This window comes from Anser cygnoides, chromosome 2 (assembly GCF_040182565.1).
Source record: "Anser cygnoides isolate HZ-2024a breed goose chromosome 2, Taihu_goose_T2T_genome, whole genome shotgun sequence".
Classification (NCBI taxonomy): Eukaryota; Metazoa; Chordata; class Aves; order Anseriformes; family Anatidae; genus Anser; species Anser cygnoides.
Window position 1 is genome coordinate 40,514,336 of NC_089874.1, and position 20,083 is coordinate 40,534,418.

At 41.9% G+C, this 20,083-nt stretch overlaps 1 protein-coding gene across 2 annotated transcripts in view; it reads left to right on the forward strand.

Annotated features, from left to right (window-relative positions):
* Positions 1 to 2,105: 2,105 nt before the first annotated feature.
* The window catches only part of UBE2E2 (ubiquitin conjugating enzyme E2 E2), a 212,330-nt gene continuing 194,352 nt past the window's right edge, over positions 2,106 to 20,083 (forward strand). Inside the window, exons 1-3 of one of the 2 annotated variants that reach the window (XM_066991894.1) lie at positions 2,106 to 2,360; positions 6,139 to 6,322; positions 14,230 to 14,280. In XM_066991894.1, the coding sequence (XP_066847995.1) occupies positions 6,147 to 6,322; positions 14,230 to 14,280 (227 nt within the window). In that variant the 5' untranslated portion in view covers positions 2,106 to 2,360; positions 6,139 to 6,146. Of the gene's footprint in view, positions 2,361 to 6,133; positions 6,323 to 14,229; positions 14,281 to 20,083 lie in introns of both variants that reach the window. The other variant, XM_066991893.1, reaches the window with a different exon arrangement.

A 20,083-nucleotide genomic window follows, 5' to 3' on the forward strand; every position in this document is an offset into this window, starting at 1 on the left:
CTGCATAGGTAGGGCTCCTTCAGAACCTTCACTTCTAAAATCACATGGCACACCTCAGCGTGCATGTCCTGGTCGTGAGGCAGGACAAGCCTTCTCCCTCGTTTGGTTGCCCTTAATTTAAGCTACCATCTAGGGCTCTGGGCCAGAGGTTATGCACCAAAAGAAAAAATCGGGGCCTGACTCTGAATGACTCAAACCCTTCATTTGGTGCTGGAACACTTCAGCACTCCCTTGATTTTTTTTTGGCACGGGGAATTTGTGACCCAGATTCTGGGACATGGTTTGGCCCCATCCTACCCCTGTCTGAATTAGGCTATTCACGGCTCTTCTCCCTCTGTGCTTCCTGTGGATTCTAACAGAAAAGAAGAGAGATAATGAAGCACACCGAACTGTCACCGAAGTGAAGTCCTGACACGGGCTGAGGAGTTGCAATAGGAGGGGTATTCTAACAGGAAAATGTACACCTCCTTTAAGGTACCTTTAAGCGATATTAAGGAAATGTGGCTGGAGACTCACTGAGAAGTGTATTTTTTAGCTTCCTGGATGGCTTTCAGGAGGTCTGTTTTGGAGTGCCTGAAAGAAAAAGGCACGTTTTAAATGATTTTAGAAAAGGGAACCGTGATGTCAAGAGCATGCAATGCAGCCAGCAGCCTTCCAGCATGATAAGAAGCATTGCTTGCAGAAGATCTGCACTGTTTAAAATATTTTTATGCATTGTATTCTGTTGATTACTTAGTTATTAGTGCTTGTAGAAGTCAACACGTGCCCACTGATAGAAACCCACCTCGATGACATCAGGGGCTCAGTAAAAGTGGGGAAATATACTGTAAATGCACACAAAATAAGTAGAACTAGCTGACTGTGGCGTTTTTAAGTTTAGGTGAAAACGTCACTGGGATTATTTAACAATGAAACAGGAAGAGACAATAAAGCAAGCTATTTCAAAACAATTTATCAACAAAGAGCAAGATTAATTTTATGTACAGAGAAACTGCAAAAATCACTTCTGCTGTCCGGATATAGCATGAGAGCCGGGTGCCAATAAAGCTCCTAATCCTTAAACGTCTCGGCAGCGCTTCAAGTTCTCAATTTCTGTATGTTTGGTAGCCTGGACTCCACCTACACCATAACCATGAGTCAGAAAAAGTATAATGCCCTGCAGCTCAAGCAGGGAGAAACTTTTCCTTCTGCATGCGGGATGGCAAGAAGGCGTTCGTAAATTCCCTTTCGCCGGCAAAAAGGGGGAAATATTTTGACTCCTCGACCCGCGGCCGGCGTGTTGGCCGAAGCCGGGCTCGATGAAGTAAAAGTTGAGACAGCACAGGTGAGCTCCACTTGCTCGCTACGCCCGGAGCGAAGCGGCGGCGGCGGCCCAAGGCTCTCCCTCAGCTAGGCCAGCGGAGCCGGCTCCCTGACAGCCCCGGGGGCCCTGCCTGCCCCGGGGGGAGCCGCTCGGCGGCGAGCTTTGCCCCCGGCCTCCCCTCACCTGGCCGCCGCCGCCAGCCCCCCGCAGCCCCCTTGGGAGCCCCGCGGGGCGCTTGGGCACCGTAGGGGGGGTCCCGCGGAGGAAGGGCCGCAGCTGGGAGGTCCGGGGCGGGGGGGGGGGACACAAAGGGCGAACAAACTTGGCACCGCGCGGCCCCGCGGATGCCGCCCCCGGCCCGGGGTCCGAGCCGTGCCGCGCCGATCCCAGCCGTGCCGACCCTTCTCCCCCGTCCCCCGTCCCCCCCCCCCCGCTCCTTCCTGCCCGTCCCCGGTGACCCCGCCCCGGCCCCGAGCTTCCCTTTAACGCGCGCTCCCGCGGACGGCTCTTCCCCCCCCCCCTTTCCCTTCCCCCGCCCCAACCACAGCGGGAGCGCGCACCCCCTTCCCCCATCCCCTCGCCCAAAGCGCGTTCCCGCGCGCCCCTCCCTTGAGCGCCCGGGCTAATTGGCTGGCGGGGGCGCGCGCGCGCGCTCCCTGCCTCCCTCCCGCCCCCCCCCCCCCCCCCCCGCGGAGGGAGGGGGGCGGAGAGACAGAGGGAGAGGGAGAGCTCTCGGGAGCGCGCGCGGCGGAGGCGTCGGCGTCGGGGGCGCGCGCGCGCGCGTCCTCGGCGGCGGCGGCTTCACTTCTCTCCGGGCAGCGGGGGCAGGAGCGGCGGCGGGAGCAGCAGCAGCACAACAGCGGCCGCCGCCGCCGCGGCTCGGGGGGGTGGGGGGGCAGAGAGAAGAAAGGGAGCGGGCGGCGGGCAGCCGGGGTAGGGCAGGGCAGAGCGGGCTCATGACTCAGTGACCGGCCGCTGCCCCCTTCCCAGCCCCTCGCCCGGCCACGGATCGTCCCGCAGCCCCGAAGCAGCGAGAGCGACCCGCGCTCGCCCGCAGGTAGCAGCCCCCCCCCAACCCGCCCCGGTCCTGCTCCCCCCCCCCCCTGCAAGCCTTCCCCCCCTCCCCATCCGTTTAACGACCCTCGCTCCCTACCTTCATCCCACGCCTCCCCTTCTCCCCGCACCCCCGAGGGCTGCCCCCCCTCCTTGTCACCCCCTCTCCCACCGCTGCCCCCCCCCATCCGGCCCCATCCATCCCCTGGCTCCAGCCTCCATTGCTCCCCGGCCCCCCCCCTCGCACCCCCTCCAACAACTCTCCCCTCGCCCCGCTGCCCCCCCCCCCCACTCCCTCTCTGGCCCCCCAAGTCCCCCCCCCCTTCTCCTTTCCCCCCTTACCCCCCCCAGGAGCCCCGCTCGCCCAACCCCCTCCCGTGCCCCCGCCGCCTTCCTCTCGCAGTCTCCTCCTCCTCCTCTCCCCCCCCCCCGCTCCTCTCCCTGCCGTGCCCCGGCAGAGGTGCGGGGAGCACCGGGGGTGCCCTCCCCACGCGTGTGCGGGGCCGGGGGGGGGCCCACGGGGCCGGGCTGCCCCCGCGCTCCCCCCGCTCCTTTGCGCTTCCTACTGGAGATGGAGGAAGGCGGCTGCTGCTGCCTCTGCTCGCCGCGGACCCCGGAGTGCCCAATTTGTCTCCGCTCCTAGGAAATTAGGGGCGCCTTGGGAAGGCATCATCGCCAGCTCGGCCGCCCGCGGGACCTTGCCCTGCCCGCCGGCTCTTTTCCCTCCGCTTGCCCGGCAGGGCAGGGAAGGGACGGTCCCCGCGGCTAAAAATGACAGGGGCCGGCTCCTTGGGACCCCCACGGCTCGCAATTTGCCGTCGAGGCAGCGCTCGTAACCCCCGGCTGTGCTGAATCATCCCGCGGGGTGCTGACCTCGCAGCCCCCTCCGGCCGCCCCTGGGGTCCGGGGGGGGGTCCCGATCCCCGCAGCCCCTCCCGGCACCCCGCAGCCCCTCGCCCCCTGCCCCTGCTCTCCAGCTTCAGGCGGCGCCTCGCGTTTTTCCGCCTGGCTTCGTGGCAGCGAAATGTTTTCCTAACGCCCTCGTTCCCCGCTTGATTTATTTATCCCCCCCCCATTTTTTTTTTTTTTATTCGTACCTGCGTTTGTCTCTTCAGTATGACCGCGTTTCAAGTGTCTGACTTGGGGCCCTTTAAAAGGCACTTCGCCGAGCATCCCTGGAGCTGTGCGTTATTGCTAAAACTGCAGATATCGGGAGGAGAGGGCACGGCCAGAGTTGTCTGGGTGTCAGAAAGGGGAACAGAGAGAGGAGAAGAGGGGGGAGGGAATAAGAAGCTAGCCAGACACCGAGTGACAGATTTAAGCATTTTCTTGCTGTAAATGCTGGCATTACATGTTACAGTAATTATATGCTCTGGGCTACTGTTACAGTGTTTGTCTGCTGGATAGTAACCTGAACTTATGAAGTGATACAGTTGTTTTGGGATAATAGTAATATTTATAGCCGAGATTATTCGCAGCAGATGTCCTATGCATATAGGCTTCATTAAAAATGCTTTTAACTTTCTGGCCTGCAGTGTTAAAGCATATGTACGTTGTGGAGAGAATTTTCTCTTTAAAATTAAACGTATTAAGCAAAGATCAGAACTAAAATCTAAAGTAAATGAAAGCCATCACAAGCTTTATTAAAAGAGGCCAGATTGTGTTTTAGCTATATGTAGAAGACTGGAACCTACTATTGAAATTTCATTATAGCTATTAAGTGCATATCTTGACTTGTCAGAGTACGGTACTTTTGTGTTTTATTACCTCTAAGTCTTCTGTTTCTTTTATCTTAACATCTGACAAGCAGGATCTAAATATCTAGACGTTAACCTGTGTACATATGTGAATTGTGTTAATATGTTGTAGCTGTACTGTAGGGAAACTTATTCCGCTAAGAATGAACAATTCCTTAATTTTCATGTTAGGAATCAAACCCGCCATTATTTCAGTTATCTCATGCAGCAGGCTGGCTGTTGTGTTTTAATATAAATTAATACATGAAAATATATTTCAAAAACATTATTTCAAAAATGAAATCCAAATGTAGCATAAGCTGATGAGGGGAAAGCTTGTACTATATCCATCACGTACTATTTCTTCTAGCGTCTAAACATTTTGAATGTTTCAGACGTTCAGGTTTTCCTTTCCGATTAGCTTCATCAGTTAGACCAAAAACCCCTTAATTCCTCCTGAAGTTAGTTGGACTGAGTTGTGTGAATAATGCCTGAAAAGATTAGTTCTTCACTCCATGCCATGTGCTGGTTGATAGCATCAGACTTTGGCAAGGCTTCTGCAGGATAGGAGCAAATTTATTCTGTTATATGCAACTGTAACTGTAACACTTAGGCCTTTTTGAAAAGTGCCCTTTTTAACATAACCCTGTTGGCATTGATGTTACTTTACTTTTCCTTTGCTGCCTCTTTCCATAAATAAGTGCAGGGAGACAAACTTTGTTTAATCCACTGAACGAGCGTGGCTGAGTCTGAGCCTGCAATCTTTTTTTTCTCCCTGGAGAACATATTAAAATGAATAATTGTCAAGGTGAATGGTTATGTTTTTAATTGTGATGGTGTCTGTATATAGGTAAAAGGAAAAGCAAGTCGAAGTTCACAGCAATTTAAAGCTCTTTGTGTATGAAAGAGCAAACTCCTGATTCAGACAGATTCGATCAGAAAAACCACCCAGATACATGGGGATTGCGTGGGTGTAAGCGAGTAACGTTTGGGCCTGTGTGCTTTCAAGGTGGCTCATTTGTAACAGAGGAAGATAGATAAAATACATCTATAAGCTGTGGATGTGGCCTTAAAGGAAGGACAGTGTGTGTTTTTCTTCTTTTTTTCTTTTTTTGGTGAAATTTTCTAACAGTCATTGCCACCACATATGCTAATTTACTAAGAGTTTTTCATGGATATCTGCCCTTCATTAGAGCAGTTTGAAGAGTCATGACAGCTGTAACAGTGGGCTTGTAATTCCTCATCTGTCGGCATATTGTTATACTATTTAAAATGAAGGAAGAAATGAAAATAGCTAACTAGTATCAGAAGCGTGCAAATAAAGTGTTAACTTGACTTCTGGAAATATACTGAGATTTCTTGTAGCTTGTGTTCCCTGACAGCTTTGTCGTCTCATGTCGCTTGAACAGAATTTGTCAGAAAAAACTTCTTGCATCCCCTACCAGTGTGCTTACCACTCTAGCAGCGTACCGTTGCAGTAAACACAAACAGATCTGTGTTAGTGCCTTTTGGTTCTGTGAATGTTTCCATCAAGCATGCCAAGATGTGGATTTTGTAATGTGGAAACCCACATTATAGACTTGGAAAGAGCCCACAGGTTTATTTCATATGGGATAGCAGAGAGTCTTAAGATAGTCATAGTTCTCAGTTTTTAACAACTGGGCTGGATGTAGACTGGTGGCGTGGTGATGAGAAAGTTAACTTATGATATGGCCGAGGGGTTGGAAAATCTCATTTACAGCAAATGGTATTATACTTGCACAATCATGTTTCCTGCTTAACTACAATAACTTATGATTTTCATATGTAGAGAGGATAGGTTTATTATTCATTTGGTATGGGATTTAAAATGACCAACTCCTGAATTATTGTTAGGATTTTTATGGCAAAACTCTACAGCACCTCAGTAATCTTAGTACTGAAATGCAAGCATTTCTGTATGAAGGCCTAAATCTTGTGTTCTATTTCCTTAAGGGTTGCAAGAAATATTGTTGGACAGTTTCTTCTGAAAAAGCTAACTTTTGTTGTTTGTGTTTTTCAGTGCAGCATCTGCCATGTCTACGGAGGGGCAGAGAGTTGACGATAGTCCAAGCACTAGTGGAGGCAGCTCTGATGGAGATCAACGTGAAGGTGTTCAGCAGGAACAAGAAAGGGAGCAAGTTCAACCCAAGAAAAAAGAGGGCAAAATATCAAGCAAAACAGCTGCTAAACTGTCAACTAGTGCTAAAAGGTACAGCGTTCTGTTTCTCTACCTTTCTCATTTTTTAGCTGGCCATCAGATGTATGTAGAGGTTCAGTATATTCATTCTCTTATTGTTTTATTATAACATTATTGTGTCAGTGTAATAGTCTTTTGAGGCTGGTCACGATAATGAGACCTGTATATTTTTTTCCTTTCTTTGACAGATTGGCTCTTTCACATGGTTTTAATAGTAGCTTGCATGATAAAAGCTGACATTTTTTTATTGCTAGTAAAACTCAGACAGTTTTGTAGCCTTATAAAATATATCTCTGTATGTGTACGTATGACTGATGTTGAAACTTGTCAGTGTAACTTACAGTTAATTAACCATAAACATTTCAGACAGTTCAGTAACTCAGCATGTTAGGACTACCGTAATACCTATTGCTGTAAAGTACTGCATTTCCTTTTCCCAGATGGTCAGGTCAGAGATATTTGAGTGAACAACAAATGCATGTTGGTTTCATTACTTTAAACTGTGGTCTGTTTTAATACCCATTTCTTTTCCGTCTCTTTTCTGCTTGAGAGGGAAGGTGGATTTGTGAAATAGCTATTTAAATTATTCTAAACTATCACGTCAATTTCCAGATAATGACTGTCATGCTTGGACCAGCCAGAGGGAACTTACAGCTTCGCGTTGCTCCATCAGTACGTGTAGGGGTGTTAGTCCAGGCAGCAGAATTCAAATTGGAGTACAGTGATTGTAGTTAAATGCTTCTAAAAGAATCTGGTGAGACCAATTCTGCAGACTGTCCTGATGCAGAATTCCCAGATCCTGTTTTTCACTAATTTAAGGCAGTGTAAACTGCAAGAAAAAACATTGGAGTTGTGCCACCGTGGTAAAGGAGAAGCATCAAGGCCATGTCACTGTAATTTATAACACATGCTCATAGGAAGAGGCCATAAATGCCGGTGTATGAGCATGTGTCTACATCTCATCAAGATTCAAGCCTGTGTCTTGGCTTAGTCTGGCCCTTACCATTTGATTACTTCTCTGTCCTGAACACTTCTGTCTTTCTGGTGCAGTGGAAAACTCATTTTATCCTGTTTCTCTTCTACCACAGGCACCTGCCTTACAGCTAGCCTCTGTGAAGCCTTTGCTTTTTTTTTTTTTTCTTTTTCTTTTTTTCCACGTGAGATGTGTTCTTGAGACCCATTCCTACTATGATGCTGTTTGGAGATTACCTAGTCGTGTTGGTTGTGGGATAGCTGGCAATGTTCCTTTCTGTGACTAAAACAAAAACCAAAATGAAACAACTTTCACTTCAAAGTGCGATGTTATTCATGTAGTTAATCCTCATAGTCATTGTTTCTGGGCTTCTTCTCTTTTGCCTGCTTCCTGCTGTTGTTATTTCACAATATTAGCAATATTAGACTAGACAGGATATTTGAGGTCATAAAATCCAGTTTTTAACATCTTTAGTAAAGAGTCTCTGTATTCTGAATTTTGTACAATGCCTAATGTGATGGTGCCACAATTCTGACAAGGGCCTGTGGACACTATCCTATTAAAAAATTAATAACGATATGTCAGAAATTGGTCTATTAATCTTAGCTTTGTATCTTCAAAGCTTAGAGCTTTTATCAACACGCATTTCACAGTGATAAAATTACTTAAACCTTTTAAAGTTTAATCATATCTGCTTATGGTTCTGCTGAAACTAATTATGCCAGCTGCTGACATCAGTATGTTTGCCAGTTAGGCTCTAAAGCAAGTTTCACATGTTTACTAATATTGAAGAAAAGCCTTTGATTCTGCATTTTAAAAGCTGAGATGATTTTTATAAATATGAGAGTTCTGTAGAAAAGGACATAATAAATAATACTTTTGAAAAAAATGTATTTTTAGGAGCGCTGGTTGTCACAGCACTGTGTAGAAATCCCAGCAATATAGTCTTTATAGTAGTATAGTGGTTTGTTTATTTGCTTTTTTTTTCAATAGTAGCATAGCTTTTTTTTGTAGTATTCAGTAGTTTGTGAGTGTGTTGGAATAAAGATAACCTTTCCATAAGCATTCTTAATCTGGTCAGGTTTTCATGTTACTTGTTGTTTTTGTTGTTTGCTTTTTAATTAAAATCACTAAAGCCTGAAGAAAGGAAAATCAGAAATTAGAGTAGAGATGAAGAGGAAGGGAGTAACATCAAGGAAGGAAAAATATATTATCACATATTGAGGATTCTATCCCTATGTGGTTGTTTTATATGGACAGTTTCTATACTACTCATTTTTGTTCATTAGAAATGAACAATATTGTGGGAATAAAGCTACATTCCTTCAATCGGAATGTTGTTTTTGGCCAGGTTTAAAAAAAAAAAAGTGATCTCTTAAAAATTGAAACAAATTGCAGCAATTCAGCTGTCCTAGTGGGGAAAAAAGACTGGATATAAGCTTAGCGATGTTTTCCTTCATTAGCTTTGTTAACTGTGGTTTTGTATGGCATTACACTAAGGTGACAATAATTTTCACGTAGTTAAGTGTCAGCCCTGCTGAAATCAGTGAAAACCCCAAACGGCAGAGCACACAATAGTTAAGGCTTTTGTCAAAATTCCTTAATTTCTATTTAGAACAGAGAGTGCTAACAAGTTAAGAGAAAATCTTTCTTTGGGCTTTAATTCGCAGACTACAGGCTTGGTTCTAACGTGAATTTGGAAGCCACGTTTTCACACTTGAAGAGCTTTTTCATGCATATGGAATTGTAGTCACAGTAGTTTTGGATTACATTATGCTACCTAGTGTATATAGGATTAGAATTAAGATTTGTGCATTTGTAGTTGGAATAATTCTGTTCTGCTTTTTATTTGCATGTTTATGTAGTCAATTAGATTTACTTTCAAAGAATTTCCAGTAGTATTGACTTTATATAAGTCAAGATTTAGCAGTGCTCTTTCTTTCACTGCGTAAACATACGCTGCTACCTTGTCTTGCACAGGAGTGTACTACACCAGCAATTTAATGCTTTCCAAAATGATTTTATTATGAAGGATATATGAGACTGCTTGAATTTGTATTTAAGTCACAGCAATTTTGGTTTTCTTCTGTTAGCATCACCATAGATGGCATCAAGAAGGCAGAATGCCATCACAAGCTGCCCTTCTCTGTTAATAGTTTTAAAGCTAGCTGCTATACAGGTGTAATAGCTTACAGCATATGTCGTACAGTGTGCCGGTCCTTCAATTTTCCTCACCCTGAGGGCATCACCCTAAATAGCAACCTTTCTTACCTAACATGTCAAGATTGAGAAACTCACTGCATATCACAATTACAGTTCAGACACGGAATTGAATTGCTGTCCTTGAAAACAGCAGGCATCTTGTTACCTCTTAAGCAGCAAATCTTAGCCTGACCTTTGGATTGAGAGAAGTGTAACCATTCTTGGCTGACACAGTAGCTCAACAAATAAATGCATTGTTTTGCTTGGCTCTTGAAGTTGATGGTTGAAAATCTGTCAACCTTAGTGTCCAGTCTTGGATTTCTTTTTATAAATATCTGTACTTAAAATGAATTGTGAACTCTAAAACTTAAGTTGTAGGCTTTTCTTGTTGCGTAGAAATAGCAACTAGGTAATGGATTAAACTTGATTAGAAATCAAATTAAAATGAGCTGGTTTTTTTTCACCCCCCTTTTTTTTCCCCTCAGAAGTTTATCACAGCACTGTTTCAAGGAATCTAAGAGTTATATTCAGCATGTTGAATATGGTGGAAAAATGGAGTGCTTTTTCTTATATGAAATATCGTTGTCATTTACATATGCATCTAATATGAAAGAATGAGTATTTCTCTTCCTTCATCATGAATCTAACCATCTTTAGAAAAATTCCATGCTCAGTCACAGTTTCTGTAAGATTAAAATTTATACTAGCGATTGCATTTCTTTATAACATGTTCTTCAGTATGGTGCATTGGTTCACGTAACTTTTATGCATAAAGAGGTATGTATTTTAGAAAAGTAGATGTGGTAAAATAGGTTATTGTTATTAGTCCTTTCTTGCTGCTTCTCCTATGAATTATATCGGGGAATCCTCTAACGTGTTCAGTTCTCCCTAAGGTTTAGAGAACTTTAACTGTTTCAAGAAGGAAACACCAGATAGTCCCCCTAGGCTTGGAACAGCAGTAAATATATGTCTGTAAGAATTAATAATATCTGAAATCCACAATGTACTCTCATGCTTCTGAATTTAGGGGTAAATTAACCTTTGCACTATTTCTTGAAGGCAAGTATGCTTGTTCTTTCCCATTAGTAAAGTGAAAGGAAAACACAGTAATAGCAATTTTTTCATATATATATATATATATATATATATGGAGAGAGGGAGACAGGGGAGACAGGCAGAGGTCAAATGACTTCTTTTAAGATCAAACAAAGAGCATCAGATCTGACATTGCAGATTAAATGTCCTGTGTGTACAGCTCAGGGCTTTGATTACCAGAGAGACTTCTCTTCACTGACCCACCTCCTCCCATTCCCCCAAATATATAGAGTAGACCAGCATGTCATTAATTTAAATCTAAAGTGTGTGTGTATAATTATTTTAATTTAGAGCCCTTTTTTACTCGCTGACATAACAGTACTTACTGAGCCAGAAAATCCAAAGAAAGAAGTGTCAGAGAGGACCCTGCAAAAAATGTCATGTTGCCAGAGGCCACGCGCTCTCGCGGTGAACCCTCTGTGGTCAGCAAAGGAAATGAGGCACATCCTCTCCTATGCCAAATTCTGAAGACAACTCAATGGAGATATGAAACAAGTGCCAGAGCAGTGGAATAACTCATGCAGACAAAGGCTAACTTGCGCATCAGAGGTCTCTGTCAGTGCAGGGCTCTCCGGGATGTTATCTGGTGATTTAATTGTAACTTTGAATGCCGTGACATGTGAACAAGCTATTGCATGTCAGCCACTCTACAGAAACTGTTTATGAATGTGCTCTCAGCATGAATGCAAGGTAAATTAAAGTTGCAACAAAAGAATTGTAAGGTGTATATATTAATTTCAGTCTGGATATGCCACAGAGGAGGAGAATAAGCATGGAGTACTTGTTGAGGAGTAGTTGATGGACAGTATCATATTAATGTTGCAGCTTGTTTGTGTAATAATGATAATCATGAATGAAACATCGCTTTATCTTAGATGCTTGCTAAAGCAATTAGGACTTCTGAACAAAAATAGAAAGTATCATCAGATCAATTTTTATTGCTTGAAGAAGCAAGGTGTTTTGTTCTTGCTTTCTGAATCACGGGAAAAGCTTGATCTAGGATTATTTTAGTGCTCTTGGCATTTGAAATTAGAAATTTTTTTGTTAAGCTAGAACAGAGGGAGAAAAAGAAAAGGCCCTGTACCCATTTCTTTTCAGAATGGAAAGGAAATGGACTAGGATTTAGGAGGATGATTGGAAGGTTTTTGATCTAGGGCTTAAGCTACACTTGCCAATCCATTCTTGATGTCTCATGGGCTCATTGTAATGCAATGAAATATTAACTGCTCCTATTATTATATGTAAAGCAAAAGAATTGTCCCTGACTCTGTGGAAGTTCAATACCATCACTCGCTAACTTCCCAAAAGGCAGAGAAAACAAATCAACCCATAAAACACAAAATTGAAGGAGGCTTCATGCTATTTAAGTTTTCTGTTTTGAATTTGTGATAGCATAAATTTCAAAAACATGGTAGAACTATGTCATAGACAGAAGAAATATTTTCAGCGTCTCCCACAGTTGTAGGATCTTCTTTCTCTTAAAAGGTGTAAATTGTTAGGATTGTTTAAATCCAGTGACTTTTTAAAAGAAACATAAATGTTTGGTGTGCTTAGACTTCACTAATCAGATTTTTCTTTCTAAAAAAGGTGTTGGGCTTGCAGTATTACTACAATGACTTACTGCAAATATTGATTAAGCAGCCTCTGTTTGTATCTTTACAAGAAAAAAAAAGATACTTATTGGTAAAATTCTACTTCCTGGAGATGTAAATATTTCCATGAATAGAATAAACAAATAAACATTGAATTTGTTTCTCTCTACAGGAATAACTGGTGTTTGTATGTAGGGTTGGGATGGACAGGGGTTGAAAGAAAAGCTAATGTGTCTGAAAGACTGTTTTTAATCTTTTCAACAATGTTGGCTGGTCTAATAAAAGATTATTACTTCTACCTAACAATCTTGCTGATGTATGTCCTAATTATTTCAGAATGTGAATGATAAAGAGTTGGAATTTCTGGTTCCGGCCAGTTCCTCTACTGCTTTTGGTTTGTTGATTCATTACAGCCATAAAATCAACACATACTGGCATAAGGGGAATTTTGATAGTGGCTGTGAGACTCCTTAGCATGTAAGGTTGTATTTGGATCTTGACATTACGTAGAGAATTAGTGTAAACTGCTCATTTCCGTGTTATATGTGCCAGTATATGTGAATGTTTATTTTGAGATACTTTTTTTTTTCTTTTCTGTATTTATGTGCAAGATGGGTGGCAGTCATTTTTAACAGGATGTGTGTGTACTTCACGTCAGACCTGAGATCTTTGGTTGTGGCTTGAGCACCTATCTCAGGAATTTGAATGGTGTTATCATTTAGGTTTTCTTTCTTAGTGTGGGGAATACAAGTAGTAGTAATCTGCTCCTGTAGTACATGAAATCTTGAGCAGGAGAAAGGGAGAAGAAAATATGGAGGGAATGCTGTCTTTTCATTCCTCCTTCTAAATGTTTGTGTTTTTGCCCAGAAATAGCAGCCTATAAAAAGGCCTTGGGGTATAGTTTATAGGGAGAGTGGCCATTGCGGTCCTGCATGTGGCACTCTGGCATATCTTTGGCAAATATAAACTCCTACAAGCTCCTTTGGGAGCTCGGTGAACTCCTACCATGTACACTTGCATTTCTATGGAGTGGGAGATACTGACTTCCACGGAGACGCTGGTATAAAGAAAAGGAGCCATATCGCCAGATGTGGTGCAGATTAAGAATTCAAGGGCTTGGCATGGTAATATAAGCCTTGTAGTACCCAGAAATCCATAAGAACTGCATTGCAGTGCCTGGAAGAACAACTCCAGCAGGGTGCCAGTAACAAGTGAGCATCGCTGTGTCGGCCTGCACTAGGCCAGTCCAGCCTCAGGCCTGTATCGGTGGCCGGGAGGATGTGGCCGAGCACACGCTCTCATGTTTGTGGATGATGGTGAACTGGGGGGAGCAGTTGGTACGGGCGAGGGTAGGGCTGCTGCTCGGAGGGACTTAGGCAGGCTGGGTTGACGGGGGACTCAAGAAATTCAACAGCATCCTGGCTGCGTTAACTGGAGCATAGTCAGTAGGTAGAGGGAATCAATCACCCACCTTTACTCACCACTCGTTAGGCTGCATCTGCAATAACCTTTCCAGTTTGAGGCCTATTAGTACAAAGAAACAGCACGTTCAGCAGTAGGGGGGCTTCGTAGCAGCCCCCCGACACCTGCAAGGAGACTATGGAGAAGGCTGGACCAGGCTCTGTATGTCAGAGCAGGGGTGAGGATGACAGACAACAATGTTGTACTGATGGAGCAAAAAAACTCAAATGCACAGGAGATATCAAGCTAAATGTTCTGGAGAGCAAGGCAGAGGGCTGTAAGGCATATAGACAGAGGGTAAATGGAGAATTAAGGTGTATGAGAGCTGAGAACCCTGACCTGTAGGAAAAGCAGGGTTTTGTAGGTGGCTGTGCATGGAATAACTCATCCGATATTTGGGTGCTCATTTAAAAAAAAAAAAGTTTGTTTTTTAGCATCTTAATCTCAAGCAGTTTCATGAAACCTTATAGCATTATCTTTCCATTAGAAATGTTAAGACATTATTATTATTAATTGCTGTAGAAATGTTTATGAAGTTGAATGAAATATTTTGCAAAAATAAAGTCCTGATGTCTTTTTTTTTTCTCCTTCTCAAGAATTCAGAAAGAACTTGCAGAAATTACATTAGACCCTCCTCCCAACTGTAGGTAAGTTCACATGGATTTCTTTTAATTTGGAATATGGAAATGGAATATGTGGAATTGTGGAAAATACATAGAGGACAGGGGTAACTGTATCCACTCCTTTATGCTGATGAGCAGTTTTGGAATAAAAGATGACAGATAACATGTTTGCCTGCATACAAAGAATTGATGTGACATACTTCCTGGTAGCAAAAGTAATGGTAAAAACTAATGAAAAGTATGATGTGTTGATAGATACAAGGTAAAAATCAAATCATCTCTTATTTGAGGTATTAAATAGCTTTTTTTTTTTTGATTCTGTGAAGTGTAATTTTGGTGGCAGTTACTGGTGTGTTTGATTCTTTTTTCTTGCAAATTGTTAACACACTGTGAATATAATGGAGAAGGAAAAATGCTACAAGCGCAAACTATTATTAATCTTCTGACTGTGTTTCTGGTGATCAATTATGATAGTGGAAACTTCCTGAAATGGAGGCTATCATCACATATGCTTCTTAATAATTACCGCTTTTTTTTAATTTTTTTTTTTGGTGAGGTATTTACTTAACGGTGTTTGTTAAATCTGCTTTGAAAGGAGTAATGAGGCAGGCCTAGAAAACCTCATTGCTTTGCAGCTGGGGTGGTGTGTGGTTGTTTTCAGATGTCTGTCCGGGGCTTCTTGCCCATCAGCTTGAGACGTGGTCTGTGCAGGGCATGCACGAGGGCTGCTCAGCACTGTTTGGTGAAGCCGTGCAGTGGTACTGCTGGCAGTGAGCAGTTGGGCACGGGGCAGGTGAGCAGCTCCATCCTGTCCTGCCGGCTGACTCCAGCTGATGTGGTTGCTCGCGTTTGTTCTATCGGCGTGGTAAAAGGCAAGATTGATAGAAATGGCTGATTGCACGCAGCTTTTGTAATGAATCCCAGTACGTTTCAGTATCGAATTAACTAAGCAACTGGTAGTAAAAATGACAGTTGGCTTTATTGTTTTGGTCTCTTGACAAAAGCATGTGTGAGAAAATATTCTAACAAGATTTGATGTGGTTGTGCTGGGTCTCAAGATGTAAGTCAAGTGGCTACATACTAAAGCATTGCATAGCAAAGTAGCCTTGTAATAATAGCATTCAAAGAGTATTTCAGTCAATTAGGATGAACAGTTCTTTGCTAGATGAAATATTTTAATAGCTAAGCTGTTCTGTCATACTTACGACTGTGTGCGATTCCAATCACTTCAAAGCTGTTTCAAACGGCAGGTCTTTACTTAGGTGTTGATGACTGATGCCTATTAGTGGATTGATTTGCTGAGATGAATATGAAACTTCAGTCTGTTGTAGAAGAATGCGTATGTCTTTGAACTGAGTCTAGAAGACTTATAGTTTTTACAGCAGTAGCATTTGTTCTGGTTTTCTGAATCCTTCCCTTGTAACAAAGCAGTTTTTTCAGTGTACAAAATACTGTTGTTTGCTTTTCTTTTGCTAGCAAATGTAAACTGAGCATTGGCTGTCTTAGTAGAAAGCCCTTTGGTGACTTGCAGTTAAAAAAAAAAAAAGTGAGCTGCAGATTTCCTGTTTTGCTTTGTTTTTGAATTATTTACACTAATGATAAAATAGCAATGAAATGCACTGCATGCTGCTGTTTTGCAAAATCAAAAAATTGCATCTAACTTAGTGTCTGCTGTGATCCTGATAGATAACCATTAGTAATTTTACTATTAGCAAATATGTTTTATAGTCGATTCGGAATTACTTCATTTAGTTTTATGCTCTGTTGACACAGTCTAAACAGTGTTTTCATTTGAACTTCATCTATTTTCTATTATAGTTAAACATTACAAAATAAATATATCAGCCAGACATGGTTCTTTAGCATAATGAAGAAAGCCAAGCTGCAATAGACTATCTCTTACCCTAAAGTATTGACACATACTTTCTTGTTTTTAGTAGAAGTTAGGTCATTGTTATAAGTGGTGGTATCTTTTCAGTTAAGAAGTTACATTTCATAAAAATAAGTTCCTTACAAATTAAGGCTGCTTGAAATGGTTGCAATTCCAGCCTCCCTTTCACTATGTGTCCTTTCTTATTTCAGTGGGGAATTTTATATATAAAATAAATCATGCTTGGGCAATAGCTATCTGATAAAGCTCCAAACTAAATGTCACCAGATGCAAAGGAAAACGTCAAAATTCACGAATACTATCTAAGCAGGTTCTTAGGAACTTTTGATACTCAGGATATTGAGCTGAATTGGAACTTGGGTGGAATATCGCAAGGTATGCTGGAAGACTTCCAGTTAACTACAGCAAGCCAAACCTTCGTGTTTGTCTCTTTCTGGGAGGAAAAAAAAAAGAAAATGGAACAATTTCTCTAGTACAGTAGCATCTCTTAATGGCATGGTAGGCTACCGAGTCGATACAAGCTCCAAGGGAGTTGCAGCTTCCACTTCTGCGGCAGCTGCAATGTTAACACTTCCCCCTCCTCATCCCCCCAAAAAGAATAGGCTATATAATCTTCTTGTTTGCCTGAAAGACAAAAAAAAAAAAAAAGTCTTGCTTGCACATGTGCTTTGTAATTGGCAGATTATCACTGCTGTGACTTGCAGCATCTTTTTCCAAAACTATGGAAAGCTGTGTATTTCAGAATTCATTTAAAAAATAATAAAAAAAAACCCTATCACATCCCTCTTTAAAAGAGGATTTAATCTCATAAGAAGTCAGGGTTGCCTGTTTCCCTCAGTAATGTATTTTGTATGCTGTAGTTTGTGTTCTGGCAATAAAAGGAGTCCTGTTGACAAACTTTGGATCATTCCCCAGGACCGAGAATATATAATGTACTAAGTGTCAGAAAGTCAGGTCAGGGGGTGTGTGGGAGTTGAGCGGTGTAATCATTGCTATTTTCGGAGGAAGGCATGTAAAATAAAGTCTGTTATACATCACGTTTTACAGAAAGAACTGGATGTTTTCTGGTATGTGTTCCCCCCCTTTTGTGCAGAGCTTAATTTATTGTCAAGGAGAGTCATGAATGCTAAGCAGGTACGTTTGTATTTTAAATCAGCAGCATTGTGACATTTTAGTTTGTCAGGAAACAATATAGCTAAATTGTAGAGATTTTGCAGCCTGCTCTCTTTTTTTTTTTTTTTCCTTCTCACTGAAACACCACAACTTGATTGCTGAAAATGTTGCGCATCTGATACCTCAGAGTAATACAGAGTATACCTTTTCTCACAGGTGATTTAAAAACAAACAAACAAAAAAAAAACCTAATCTTTCAGTATCATTTTCATATGTTGCACTGCTAGAATATAGGACTAGTTGGGAATTTCTGTAGCTAAAATAATGCCATTTAAAACTTTCCTATATTTTGAACAGCATCTTGTCAAAGACAGCAGATATCAGAATACACCTATTGTCAGCATTGTATACTATTTCCCTTCTTGCTGGCAAGAGAACATCTCTGTGGCAACTAATACCAATTGGTTACATGGGAAAATAATATCTGGAAAGCATTTCATGTATTTTTAGCTTCTTTCAATCTGAACTTAACAGCTGGAAACAAGGAGAGCCAGCATAAAGCGAATAGCAGCTCTCTGTGGACAACATTTGGAGCAACTGCTCAGAATTTTCCTATTAAGTCATTGTTGTTACCGATCTTCCTCTGTGTTTTCTTTTGATGTCCTCTGCAATAGGTGTCACCGTCCTTCTCTTTTCTGTGTATTTACTGCAGTTCTTTTTATGTGTATTCATTTTATTTCCTTTTCCCTGTAGCAATATGGGTGATGCTTGAGGCTCAGAAATAGACTTTAAGCAGCTGTGTAGCTTAGTGGACAAAATGACTGATACACGTTCCAAAATAATCAATTTAACACCCTGCATGTAGCTTTATCTCTTCTATTCGTTTTGAATCATTACATTAATTCATTGCTTCTTATGCTGTCCGCAAAACTGACAAACAACCAACATATCTGACCGTCGTATTTCAGCTCTGAAAGCCAATCACACTGAAAAGATTGCTAAAACTCAGTTCTTCTTGGGGTGATATAGAGAGGAGTCAAGTGGAGCGGGAAAATTATTTGACTTGGTTTAGGGGGAGAGGTCAGTGTGCCTCATGCATGCCTCTTGTGCTATTAATGACTACATTAAGGCTGACATTCCTGTTCAATATTGCTCTGGCTCTGTTTTTGTTAAAATGGTGAGGCCATGATCTTCACAACTCTAAGGGATTATGTGAATCCCGTCGATCTAAGTTCTTCTCTTGGGGCCATTTGTTTAAGCTCTTGCCTCATAGTACTTTAAAGCTAAGGAGATGGCACGTGTCAGGAGCAGAAAACAAACGTTAGCACGATTTCATAGGAAGACCAGAGGGAAAGGACTGTCAGCATTGCTCCCCAATGCAGAGTGATAGAAGTGCAAGGAGTTAGAGCAGCAGGTACGGTCACTATCTGTCATGCTACCCTGGCCTACCCAATTCTCCTTCATTACCTCTTGCTCAAGGAGATCTTCCCCTCTTCCCCATGTGCATACACCCATCTCAATCATGGATGCTCACATTGCTTTACAATGTGAGCAAATAGATGCCTTACTGTTTTTTGATCTGGTTTTGTTTGTTTTGTTTTAGATCTTGTGCTCATGACATCAGTTTCTTCTGGTAGGGATTTCATTGAAGGAGAACCTGGGTGCCAAATTCAAGTGGGGAAAAAAAAAATCCCTCAAGATATAGCAGCTTATATCTCTATTTTAAAATAAACTGCTCTCAGTGACTTTGATTGTTTTAGTTAAGGATGCATCACTTTGTTGCCACAGGCACATGACTGTGATGCATGTGATGCTAATGTGTGAGCAAGATGAAAACGGGAATAAGGAATGCTTTCTTTGAACATTTTTCTTCACAAGCATTTCCAGCTTCCTTGGCATAAATCTGGGCTCTCTTCCTGTTACGTTACATTACCCGTGGAGTTTACCTTCTGCCTATGTAGGCTTACTTTGATCTGCAGCTAATTTCCTATAACCTTTTAGAGAAAGTGTGACACAAAACTATATATAACTTCTCCTGGCTGGACCTCTTCAGAATTTATAGCAAATAGCAAAAATTCATCAAAAAGATGAGCCTCAGAGCGGTGATGTTAATGCTCAGGATCCCGTTGTTTTAAATCTATGAAGTATCAACATTCATTTGAGGGTAAAAGAATGAATGTAAAACCTTTTTGAGTGCCATTGCAACTGCTTTATTTTTTAATGTTGATTCCCTTTCTGCTTCAAAAGCAGCAAGGAACATATCCTAAGAACAAGTAAATTGATGATTGCACTGGGATTATATTTTATAATAGCAACTATATTATATTTTATCACTTGAGTTTGCCTGTTTTTTTATAACTATTATTTTGGATTTATTACCATGATATTCTGAAGTACCTTGGATGAAAAGGGTCAAGTTACATTTTAATATATAATCTTTTAATTCCTTTAGCTATTTTCTTTTAGGACAATACAGGAAAGTGTCAGATGTGCCTTAAGGTCTGAAATATGCAGCTCTACTAAAACATGTTTTAAAAAAATATCTGTTTTTGACTGTTGAAATGACCTTTTGATGGAGTATTGTTCTTGAAGTATCTGTTATTAAAAATAATGCATGCATGTTTCTTTTTGTGGGTTTTCCATGTGTCAAGATGCACTGTACTTAAATATCTAAAATATAGCTGATGTTTCTTAGTGATCTGATATCTTGGAAAATGTATGTTTGAGATGAAAAAGTACTAGACAGCACTGTGCTGGCCACTGCCTTTCCCTTTCATAGGTGTAAGATAGCAAAGAAACAAATTACATATTTTTTTTAATTTA